General features: G+C 35.7%; 1 protein-coding gene across 1 annotated transcript in view; it reads left to right on the top strand.

Annotated features, from left to right (window-relative positions):
* The window catches only part of lig1 (ligase I, DNA, ATP-dependent), a 42,658-nt gene that overhangs the window by 19,900 nt on the left and 9,490 nt on the right, over positions 1 to 13,268 (top strand). Inside the window, exon 19 of the mRNA NM_001126388.1 lies at positions 11,518 to 11,628. Coding sequence (NP_001119860.1) covers positions 11,518 to 11,628 — 111 coding nt within the window. The remainder of the gene's footprint in view (positions 1 to 11,517; positions 11,629 to 13,268) is intronic.

The following is a 13,268-nucleotide window of genomic DNA, read 5'->3' as shown; positions in this document are numbered from 1 at the left end:
AAACGAGATGAAAGACCGTGTAACCATTAGAAGCTTCAGTACCTGCAGGCTAGTGCAGAAACTCCATTGAAAATACTGGGGTTAAAATCAATTGTCATATTTTAAAGACATGGTGTGGGAAAATGGAATTTAATGCAGTGCTTCTTGCCCTGCCTGGGACCCACTTCATTTTGTATATGTATCAGGCAGTAAAGATCACTGATTTTTAAAGAGATCAGTTCTTAAATGTTGCATTTTTGTAATAGACAATTCACTGGAAGCTCTGGGGCTGACTGGCTGAAAATTCAAAGTCTGTGTGCATAAACCCCATTATAGCTTTCTGAACTAAGTTCAAGATGAAGTAGTGATTTTACAAAACCCGAAAAGAAAATTTTATTAGTTTAATTAAGGAATTCATATTGCATGTTACAAATTTAAATGCTTCTCACTGACTCTGAAAGTGCTTTTTAATAATGGTTGCATCATCAAGACACACAATTGCTCCAAGCTCATTCTGTGTTTTTTTTCCCCAGCTGATAAACGGACTGTTAAAATTAGTTCTGCTGTTTTGTTCTGTTTGGCTTGCTATGTTTTTCATGCACAAATGGTCACACTTATCAGTCAGATTGGTAGTGCCACCAGTTACAGAAGATTGTAAACTGTGACTGTGTAGTGGGGCTGAATGACTTTAGATTTATTTTGGATCTTTTATGTTATTTATGTTAGAGTCAACATTGATCAACAAGATGCAAATGTTTTGCAACATGTCACAATGTGCTATTTATTAGGGAAAAATATACAAGACTCCTTAGTTTTTCATAATTTTTTGGGGGGGGATTTTAAAAATTACTGATTTTTGTTGTGTTAATTCCCAGAAATTTGCGGACAATTTTGTGATTTTAAAAAATATATAAATGTAAAAAATTATATATATTTACCATATGTTAGGTGTGCAATCTGAAACAATGACACAAAAGCTTCTTTATTTAGATCTGAAACGGTAAGGATTAGGCCAAAGAAAGGTTGTATAATTCTTATTTTTATCCACGATCTTTCTTTCAGATTTCACTCCAAGGTGTGTCTGATATAATGTATCGCACTCAGGACATCCGTTAGGGCTTCCCTTTTTTTTGTCTAGTTACCTGCAGGAAAAGAGTTAAATGAAATCATTTTGACGCACATCATAATACCAGTCATGCATGTAAAGCACAAATAATGTCCTTCAATTCGGTCACGTCCAGCGGCGATCACCCTTGAATCAATCTCATCTTCACCTGTTTGTTCCATTGCTTCGTTTGCTCTAACTTTCTTTTGCAGTCTTAAGCTCTTCAAATGCACAAAATGGCCAATTCTCGTCACAAGATGTCTATCTTATCTTTACTATGACTTCACATGTTAATCACTCGCGCTTCATTTGCGTCTGCTTACTGCACAACCTGAAAACTTTCCAGCCTTCTATTCCATGTACTTCTAGGATTGTGAGGGCTCAGAAGAGCCATCATTTTTTGAGACACTCAAATACATCACATGCGCTGTGTATGCAACGTCTATAAGTCATGTAAAACAAACAAAAGCAAACTGAAATAAATATAGTTTGATCATATAGTTTGGAATTTGATGTTTTATGAGATTATTTACATTTTCTGCGATTATTTTGCATTAAATTAAGAATTTTGCAGAATTGCAAAAATTAGCCATTTTGTTCATTTTGCGTTGGATGCAGCAATCGCGAAACACTAGGGTGTCTGATTAAAAACATTTATTTATTTTTTTGTTAAATTCACATCTCGTGGTAAAAATGAGACTAATGCGTGATTAACTGGAAAGGATTGAGGGCGAAAGTGGTACTGCTGAACTTCACTGCTGAATTTCCCACCTCTGACTGTACTTTTCCCACTCTGTTGAAAGTTAAAATACTTTTACATTTGACACAGCGTCTATAAAACGCAGCTTGTGCATGTCTCTTTTAAAGAGCTTTAAAGTCATGCATGTTTTTTTAAATTGGTGTTTACAATTAAAAAACAAAGGAAAAGTAGCACATTGGATGGGAAAACGAATTCTGCGTGAATGGTCAAACACTATTATGTTGTTGTGCCCACATGATTCATGCTGCATGACTAGTTGACATCAGTCAAAGTCTGGTAGAGCATTAAAGTGATGGCAGAGCATTCATCAAGAGTATATTATCAAAGCATTTGTTGATGTACACTTTGCATTAGATTTTAACCAATGCATATGAAAATTAAAAACTAGGACTGTTCGATATTGAAAAAAACTGACTGCGATATTTTGTTTCTCTATGATTTATATATTGCAATTTGAATATAAATTCACAAGATGACTTGAGTAAATCTATTTGGAAAGTATTTATAATTTTAGAGCAGTGCATCTGCATAAACATACAAAATTATCCAAAAATATAGCAATTAAAATAAAGCACAGATAAAACAATGCAACAAAAATAAAAGTCAAATAAACAGCTCTTCATAGTTTTAGGTGAAGTCTAACAGCATTAAGGTTCAGAATTGCAATAATCAAAAATAAATTAACGCTGTATAATCTTCATTGTATAAGTAATAAATAATTAATCTTTGTTAAAGTGGCACACTTTAGAACTTTTTGTACCCACATGGTTTAAATTGGATTAAATCAAATGAAAGTCTTTCACACTATTAGAACCTATTAGATTAGGTCAAGTTTGAATAAGCCCAACATAACACATGTAACGCTGGAATGTCATGTCTATGCTGAAACGATAGATTGTCCAGCCCTAGGTGACACAATATTGGAAAAATCTGACATTGTGATATTTTTTTTTTGCTGCAATTATATATTGTGATGCAAATATAATTTCAATAAAAAATGTTAATTTTAGATTGACTGAGATAACCAAGTCTTTTTCTCTGCAGTGCATCTGCATAAAATGTAATTACAAGCATTTATAGATATGACTGATCAATAATAAAAGTTAAATACAGTGCTTCATGCTTTTCTGGGGAGTGTAACCGTATTCAAGTACAGAAATTGAACAGTCAAAAGAGAAATAACATGCTCATCGTTTATTTTAAAGTAATGTTTAATAATATCTTCATTTTTTAATATTTAACAAACAATCTAATCCTCCGTTGTGACTATTGCAGAAACACACATTGCGATATGGATACTCAAATTATATATTTTTCAGCCCCAACTCAAATTATGTTTAATGTTGCATTTATATGCTAAACATCTTGCTGACCTAAGTAGTTAAGAGGAAAAAACGGATCACATACTATTAAAGTTATATACATTCACAAATAGAAACATTGCAACTCATTGTTATGAGATGCATAATAAATGAAATATTGTGTCGTAAAACAACTTGATAATCTATGAAAACTGTCAGCTTTGGCATTTAACAACCAGCATAATCGTTAATAATCGTTTTGTAAATAAAGGCAGAAATTGTGTACACCAGCCTTTACTAAGAGAAAACCACAGCCAGTCAGAATGTGATGTTGAATATGCAGCAGTTTTGGGATTTTGCTCATATGAGATTTCACAGTGGGTGAAGGAACTCAACATGATATGACCAAAATAGAAAACCAAGCAATTGGCGACACATTTTCCAGATACTAACATTGTTGCGATCACACCTGGTTAGGACACCGTGTAAAGTCTTTCTCACAGACTCTCTCTTTTTCTTTATTTTTTTCCCCAAGTCTCTTTATATCTGTCTCTTTCTCTCTCTTTTTCAAATTTGTCCTCTGTCATACTGCTCTGTTCTTCTCACAAGAAAGCAATAATGGATTCAAGCCCTAAAGCAAAGAAAAGATTTGATGAATGACACCAGCTCACGCGCAGATAAATCAATGGAAACGCTGTTGTTTTGCTTATCAGTGCCCATATACAATCTCAGCACCTTAATATCTCACTTTTTTCCATTCGCTTTTCTCAGTTGTCTGATATTCAATGCAAAATCTCATTATTGTACAAGTATCAAATTATTGTACAAGTATCAAAACTGTCTGAACAAGTCATGAACAAGATGTCTCTTAGGAAATGAACATGTTCACTCAGCAGCTGTCAGTTGTGTTTTAAAATGCTAAATGTAGAAAAGTTCATAGCGGTTAAAGGGATAGTTTACCCAGAAATGAAAATTTATTCATTATTTACTCACCCTCAACCTTTATGATTGTGTAAGATTTCAAGCAATTGTAAACCAAGAAGCTATTAAGATTGAAGCTTTGACAAACATTAATCGCATTTAATTATTTATACAATGAAGATTGTAGTGTTATTTTACATTCGATTATTGAATTTCTGTACCTGAATACTGTTAGATTTCACAGAAAACCATAAAACATGGATAATTTTTTTTATATCTTTGTTCTGTTGTATTCATCTTTAGTTGTGCTGTTTTTTTATATTTTATGCATGATTCTTTTTTAAATTATCCCAATTAATGTAAAATTCTGAATTCTTTTCAAATAGAGTTATAAGTCACTTGTGAAATTATGCTCATATCGCAATACAGTGCATCAGGAAAGTATTCATAGAGCTTCACTTTTTCCACATTTTTTTAAGTTACAGCCTTATTCCAAAATGGATTAAATTCATTTATTTTCTCAAAATTCTACACACAATACCCCATAATGACAATGTGAAAAAGGCAAAAGGCTGGGGAAGGCTACAGAAAAGTTTCTGCTGCTCTGAAAGTTCTACTGAGCACAGTGGCCTCCATCATCCGTAAGTGGAAGATGTTTGGAACCACCAGCACTCTTCCTAGAGCTGACCGGCCATTTAAGCTGAGTGATCAGGGAAGAAGGGCCTTAGTCAGGTAGGTGATCAATAACCCGATGTTAACTCAGTCTGAGCTCCAGTGTTCTTCTGTGGGTAGAGTATGTGAACCTTACTGAAGGACAACCATTTGTGCTGCAATCCACAAATCAGGCCTGTATGGAAGGGTAGCCAGATGGAAGCCACTCCCCACCTGGAATTTTCCAAAAGTCATCTGAAGGACTCTCAGACCATAAAAAAAACAAAATTCTCTGGTCTGATGAGACTAAAATTTAACTCTTTGGAGTAAATGCCAGGCGTTACGTTTGGAGAAAACCAGGCACCGCTCATCACCAGGCTAATACCATTCCTACAGTGAAGCATGGTGGTCGCAGCGTCATGGTGTGGGGATGTTTTTCAGCAGTAGAAACTGGAAGACTAGTCAGGATAGAGGAAAAGATGAATGCAGCAATGTACAGAGACATCCTGAATGAAAACCTGCTACAGAGTGCTCTTGACCTCAGGCTGGGGGGACGGTTCATCTTTCAGCAAGACAATGACCCAAAGCACACCGCCAAAATATCAATGGAGTGTCTCCACAACAACTTGGTGAATGTCCTTGAGTGGCCCAGCCAGAGCCCAGACCTAAATCCTATTGAACATCTCTGAAGAACATCTCTTTGAAAATTGCTGCACACCGTCGGTTCCCATCTAACCTGATAGAGCTTGAGAGGTACTGCAAAGAGGATTGGGCAAAAATTCCCAAAGACAGGTGTGCCAAGCTTGTGGCATCATATTCAAAGAAACTTGAGGCTAATTGCTGCCAAAGGTGCATCAACAGTATTGAGCAAAGACTGTGAAAACTTGCGTACATGTGATTTTTCAGGTTTTTTTTTTTTTAATTTGCAAGAATTAAAAAAAATATATATCTTTTTTCACATTGCCCTTATAGGGTATTGAGTATAGAATTGAGGAAATTGAATTTAATCCATTTTGAAATAAGGCTGTAATATAAAAAAAATGGAAAAAGTGAAGTGCTATGAATGCTTTACGGATGCACCGTATATCTCACAGACAAACAAAATGACAGCAATTTGGCTGTTTGCACCAGACAAAATGTGACAGAACTTTAAATACAGCCATTCAGAAGCACAGAATAGTGCACTCGCTGCACTCCTTCAAAATGGTACGGTTTACAATCTAATTAATACATATTATACCACTTAAACTTTATTTTCTGGGAGACAGAACAAAATGGGAGATGGGTCTGAAATACGGGAGTCTCCCGGGAAAACGGGAGTGTTGGCAGGTATGGCGAGCACCTCGGTGCTGTGTGGTGATGCACTAACCACTAGGCTTTTGGCACCGAACAAACTAATGCTTATTTAGACATAATTTAATTGATTTGGAGTGAAGTTGAATATTTGATTAACAGATTTTTCTGGTTTAATAGAAGCTCAGGCAGCAGTGTGATCTGTAGCATGATGATGATTGACGCAATATGTAATTTTCACCTTTCTTTTACATTATGGCCCATGTTAAAGTTCCCCATTTTACTAGAATAATCACAGTACAGAAATAGTTTGTGTCATGGTGACTTTAGTGTGAAAATTGCTTTCTATCCTTTCCTGTGTAAAATTATATCCTATTGTACAACTTTGTTTCCCTGACAACGGAGTTCCAGAAACCCTAAAACAATTATTAAAATGGTTTTAAAAAACCTCTTTAGATGAGATTCTGATGGGCTCAGTGTCTATCCGTTTATCAGTCTGGGGGGAAAAAACATTCTGAATTAATTAAAGTTGTATTGTTTAAAATTATATAATTGTAGTGCCAAATTACCTGTTTTGTCAGTGAGGATAATATACCTCTAAAAGAGTTTTAACTATGATAGAATAGCAGAGCACCACAATGATAACAGCAGTGGGTGTTTTTGGAATGAACAAGCTTTATTTCCTACGTTTATTTTATACTGTGTTTTCACTGAGCGGTGTAGTTTAGTACAGCACAGCATGGTTCTTTTCAGTCACTATGATCAAGCTTGCATTTCCACTACTAGTGCACTTGCATGGTAGGCTTGATATATGCCATAAAATTGGCTCATTGGCTCAGGTTCATTATTTGAAATATCACTTTATTTTGATGGTCCCTTCAATGCGTTTTGTTGAATTTAATTTATGTTACAGCTACATGCCAACTAATTCACAATAGAAAAAAAATAACAAGTTACTGAACTACACTGTTTCAATTTACAATTATCTTCTATGTCAAGCTGCTTTGACACAATCTACATTGTAATAGCGCTACACAAATAAAGGTGAATTGAATTGAATTGTTGGGGTTAGGGTTAGTATACAAGTTGATGTACTTGCAAAATTTCTTATAGTCAGTTAAATGTGTGTTATTTAAAGGGCACATAGTTTACCCTTTTTTTATGATTTAATATTAATTTTTATGGTTCCTCTGAGTGTGCCAGTTTAGGTTCAGTTCAACACACAGTTCAGATATTTTTATTATAATGTGTTCAAAAGTGTCATGTTGGGGGTGTTTACACATTTTGCTGTTTTAGGAGCGTGTTGCTTCACAGTTCTGTTCTGTAGCTCCTGATCCACTTTAATATCATTGCATATCCTGTGATGCAACTATTGTGAATGTGCACATTGCAATAATGATGCTAAAATGATATATTGTGCAGCCCCAGGGACCAGGGTCAACAGACTTGACATGCGCATAACCTCGTAAACAACAATCCGCTTGTTAAGTGTGATGTCACGCGAACCGTCTTCCAGATCCAAGGGCTCTATTCAACTAAATGGAGACTCGTGAAATGGTAATAATAAACATTTACAAAGTGATTTAATACTTTCGAAAATCACGCTCACAATTTATATGTCCATGCCTAATATCCGATGGCCAAAAAGTGGTTCATTTTTTTTAATTCTTATAAATTGTTTATGTTTGTATTTGTGATGCAGCAAGCCCAGAGATTACTAAAGTACACTGACTTTATAGAAAATTAACTTTAATGTGTGATATGAATAAAAAGTGATCATGAATGAAGTATTTCTCAACTCAAATGAGTGGCGGCTTGGACCCGGAAACAGTATTACATTTGTCACCAACACATCACCACTTAACAAGCGGATAGAGGACATGCATCAGATCATGTTCTAGCTGCTTTGTAAGTGGCTGTTTGTCCCAAGAAAAAATAATTGATGTAATGTATTATTACAATGTTGCGTTTTGGCGGTGTATTTAATAAGTGCTTTCTGTGTTGCTCGTGCTGGTGACAAATTTTCTTTAAACTAATAGATTGCGGCAGTGCCACTCTAATTGTAATGTTCTGTTGTTCTAGGTATTCTAAGAAAGAGTGCCAAAAAAGTGGTACATTAGACCATTGAAGGTGAACATGAAAATGCACACCAAACTGTACTGCTCCGTGAAATGGGCCATTAGAGTGTTTTCACACCTGACAGAATTGGTTCGTATCATGTTCTGGTGTGATTGTTCTGTTTGTGTGGTTCATTTGAACAACTGTAAATGCTTTAATTCAAACCTTGTTGCACAGCAGGACCTTGGACTTGATCAAAAGCAAGGCCTTGGTCAGCTTCCAAACAAACTCTGGTATTGTTTGACGGACATATAAAAGGAATAGACTAAAAACAAGACATGATGCAAACATTAAAAGGACTGAATCTTCAAGCATATGTTTTTTTTTTTTTTCCTGCAGTAGTTGTGATGTTGCCCATTAGAGTTCAATACAGTATCGAACTCCTTCTCTTTGCAGCTTGATGAATAAGAGTATAAAAGAGAGAAATTCCAGGTGCTGGGTGATGTTTTGACTCCTATACACATTTTATAAGCTTTTGTGAGTTCTCAACTGAAGAAGTGGTATCAGCTTAGCTCACAACAAATTCTGTTGCAAATACACTTTAAGAGCAGTTTTTTGTTATATTTCGATTAAAAAACTATGCAAAGCTAAACTAAACAAACAAACTAAGTTCCAAACTACAAGTATGAACAGCCTTAGGGGCCATTCACACAGAATGCGTTTTTCATCTCCTCTCTATTGTGCTACTTTTATTCAGTTTTTTTCCATGTAAATGCACTTGGCAGATGTTTTTAACTGTTTCCTTTGCATCTTGGATTTTTATGTGCATTTGAGCGCTGTGTTTTTTAGACTCCATGTCAACTTGAAAGATCTTTTAACTTTTACACATAGCACAGCTCATCACTGTCAGGTCCAAAAGAGCTCTGAGGCGGGGCAACCATTGCAAGCTTCGGATTATTGTAGAAAGTTGACAAGAGAACGGTTTTATTTACTATTATATCATGGGGAGAGGCTCATGGTGGCATTGTGCAGACATCCTGAGTTATTTGATGCATCTTCAAGTGCTTTTCATAACATTATTTGCCTATTTCTAATTGGATCGTTATTGTCGTTATCAGATGGCATACATAATATTGAGTTTTTGTAAACTCAGGGTGTCCGCTGAGTCTTGAAGTTGATGAAGCAATGTAATGAAATTTAAATGGCACATATTTTACTCCTTTTACAAGATGTAAGATATGCTTTTGGTGTCTCCAGAATTTGTCTAAAGTTTCAGCTAAAAATACCCATCACATAAGTATAGCCTCCACAATCTGCTCATTTTGGTGTCTGAATACATTGTAGCTATTTTTGTAGCCTGTGGCTTTAAATCTAAATGAGCTGATTCTGCCTGCCCACTGTTCCCACGTGCGTGTGTGCTTCTCATCTTGCATTAATTCAGATAAACAGCTGTCAGTGATAGAGACAGACTCGGATGAAGCTGAAATACAGCTCATTCAAAAATACCTAATAAGTTTATTTCATGTATTTGTGGTGGAGTTTATTCAAGCCTTTCTGAAACTATGAGTCCCACACATTTATGCACGTTTACTGACACCATGCGGACGTGATTATATCGGTTAAGAATTACATAGTGTCACTGTGTTACTGTCATTGTTACAAACATGCTCTGTTTTAAAAGCATTTTAATTGTATAAAACTTGTTAAAAATCACAGAGTTGTAACAAATATTTTAATCCCAGTTTGCAACAAAAAATGTTCTGTAAACGTGTTATGTTAAACGCGTTATTTTAGAAACATGGTGCCTGTCAATCAATTCGGTGGGCAGGGAAAACCGCACTCTCATGTCTCGTTGCAGTGGGCCTCAAAATCACTGAGATGTGGGTCCTATTTCAAGGAACGTAAAAAAAAAAAAAGAGACACTTTTTTGGTTTATATCACTCCAGTATGACAGTGGACACACTATACACACACATAGTTCTGTCCAAACAGCTTACAAAATTGATATATATTAAAATAAATTTATTTTTATATATAATTTTATTGTACAATTTACAGCTCTATGCTAAAGTTTGATTGAATTTAAACTCTAAATATAGGGTATATGCCGAGCTAGTGTTTTTCCCATACTGAAACTTTCGGTGACCTGTTATTGTGAAGTTTTTTCATTTTATACGGTTCCTTTTAACAGCATCGATGTTGTAATGTCATTAAAATACATTCGGTTTAATAAACTTTGGCATTCATTTAGTTGCTTAAGCATAAAATGAGACAAAAAGCCGCTTACTCAAACGCGCCCATCAGAATTGGCAGGCTAGCGCAGATGCTCCATTGAATATACTGGGGTAAAATAAATACTCATATTATAAAGACATGGTGGGGGGAAATGTAATTTAATGCAGTGGTTCTTGTACAATCTGAGACCCACTTTATATTGGATATCACTCAGCTAGTGGAGATCGCTGATTTTTAAAGAAAACAGCCCTTAAACGCGCCGGTTTTTGCGTTGGCATACCATTCACCGGAAGCGATTAACCCAGGTTACTGGCAAATTAAAAGTCCTATTAGCATGCTTCGGCATATACCCTATTGGGATGCTGTGTAGTTAGAACATCAATAGAACCCTGCTAGATTTGGCATGGCATTGCTTTGTAACCAAGGCAACATCGTGATTTCTGCAGTTGTATAGGCGCCACCTGCTGGATTAGCATTTTTATTCAGTATCTGAATAATGTTTTAGCTTTGGATTCCTTTCTTACAATCAGTATTTAGTAAATATACTGCAAGTTGAAAAAAAAGCTGCCAATGTTACCGGTTGAAACCTAAAGTGGTTCTGAGGTCTTAAAATTTATGGAAAGAATCCTAAAACAACATCTTAAAAGGTATAAATTGTTACTGTCTGATTCCTGTGTACACGCTGAAACTCATTTCTGAGTGCAGCATCTTGCGTTTTCAGAAGCAAATACCTGTTCGGTGTAAATAAACCCTGTCATTGTGGTTACTGGTTGTATTTACAGCTGTTGTGAGAATGGAGTGGTTTGACTTTCTGCTATTTATTCCTACAGATTGCATTCAGGCTACTCAGTCAAACCTGTTATTAAATTCAGATGTCAGTCCCATTATACACAGACTCTGTGAATGCGGTTAATTGTGTGAGAGTGTTACAAACATTGACAAAACCTCCATACATTCTGCGGCAGCTCTCACAGGCTCAATATGCACTTGTAGCATCTTCTGAATTGTAAATGTCACACAGCCTGAGGGTCTCGGTGTGTAATGCGCAGGTGAAGTGGCACTGTTTAAAGCTCAGGTGACCTTATAAACAAGTAATTTTAAGATGTTATGACTGAGATGAGGTGAGGCTGTGCTCAGCGTCGATGATCCAGTTTATTCAGGTTGATGGCAGATTTAATAAATGTTCTTGCCTTTTTTCTCGGTCTCGCTTGCAGGTGAAGAAAGAGAGCGTACGGTCCTGTGTTCTGGATTCAGAGGCAGTGGCTTGGGACAGAGAAAAGAAACAAATCCAGCCGTTTCAGGTCCTCACCACAAGAAAGAGGAAGGTGAGAGGAACAAATTAAAATGCAGATAATCAGTTTGAATACAGAAAAAGATCACATTTGCAACTTTTTTAAATATGATTTAATTTACATTCATTACTTAAAGGGATCGTTCACCCAAAAGCATTTACTCATCCTTGACTTATTCCAAACTAGTTAGATTTTTTTTTTCTGCCTAAAACAAAAGAAAATAGATGACACAGTGGCTCAGTGGTTAACACGGTTGCCTCACAGCAAGAAGATTGCTGGTTCGAGTCCCGGCTGGGTCTTTTGGCCTTTCTGTCTGGAGTTTGCATGTTCTATGCGTAAAACATGCAAAATAATTGGTGGTTCATTTCACTGTGGCGACCCCTGATAAATAAGGGACAACGCCGAAGGAAAATTAATAAATAATAAGAAAATATTTTGTATGTTTTAAACCTGTACCTTTTGACTACATGCAACACTTACTGGTTTTTAAGGGATATTTCCTGCCTTAAGTCTGACAACAATGCACCAAATACAGCTAAAATAGAAACACAGGCATCTCACAAAAAACAGTCACCTTTGAATTCAAGCCATATAATTCTGGATAAACTGACAATAAGTCTTAGTGATTTTATTTAAATAGTAATTATGATTAAATACATTCAAACAGTTGCAGGATAACATGTTCAAGTTTATCTAAAATGTTTGTGAGTTTTTTTTTTTTTGTGCATCCTTAATGGAAATGTTATTTATTTACAGGGATCTTATGATACATGATTTTGTCCTGATTTTGTTGAACAAAATTATTTGAGAAACAATTAAGGTGAACAAGTAATCTTGTTTTTCTCAAATGCTGCACAATTCGTTTTTTTTACAAACTAAAATGAGTTAATTCAAACTAAAGAAGACTCTTTAATATAAACATTTTTTTTTTTTAAAGAAAAATAAGAATATCTATGTTTTTTGCCATGAGCTGAAATTTTAGACACTGTATTCCAGTCTTTTTTAATCAGACAAAAAAAAACATTCTATTCAAAAATTAGTAATAAAAATATTATTTTTAATCTCATCTCCACATTCCCTCCAAAAGTTTTAGCAGTCTATTAGGTGTTTCTAGTATTTATTCATTCATTCAACCATGGTGAACACATGGAGAATAAAGGCTCTTGCTTTTGTACTTCTTTATTTTGGACACCTTCAAGAGAATTAGCTTCCTATGGTGCACAACAAAACTGAATATTCGGTGCAACTGCCACAAGGGGGCATATTCCGACAGTGGTGACTGAATGTCATGTGCAGTGGAAAGTCAGCTTTAGTCTGAAAAAACATCTTCACGCTTTCGCTATGAAAACTGATGCACTGTGTGATCTCTGTAATGTTAGCACCCACCTGAGCAAGCGAAGTTGCCAATCTTCCGGTTTGCGTGGTTTGGCCTATTAATAACTTTTTGTGTATAGGCGTCTGGAACAGTAGCTTTTCAATGTGCTGCATCCTATTCGCTGTTCTGAATAAACTTATTCTTGCAGTACTTGCACACTTTTTGTTTGTCTGGCGTGACTCACCGCTATTTTAGTTTACTGCCTCACCTCTTGCTCGCCGCTGTTGGTCAGATAAAGCGAGTTTGCGCCTGTAAGCACAGCACCATCTTCTGTTCAGAACATGTATCGCGATTCAAT

The sequence above is a fragment of the Danio rerio genome, chromosome 2, assembly GCF_052040795.2.
Source record: "Danio rerio strain M-AB ecotype USA chromosome 2, GRCz13ab, whole genome shotgun sequence".
Classification (NCBI taxonomy): domain Eukaryota; kingdom Metazoa; phylum Chordata; class Actinopteri; order Cypriniformes; family Danionidae; genus Danio; species Danio rerio.
The sequence above is the reverse complement of the archived record's forward strand: the minus strand, read 5'-3'. Positions and strand labels throughout refer to the sequence as shown.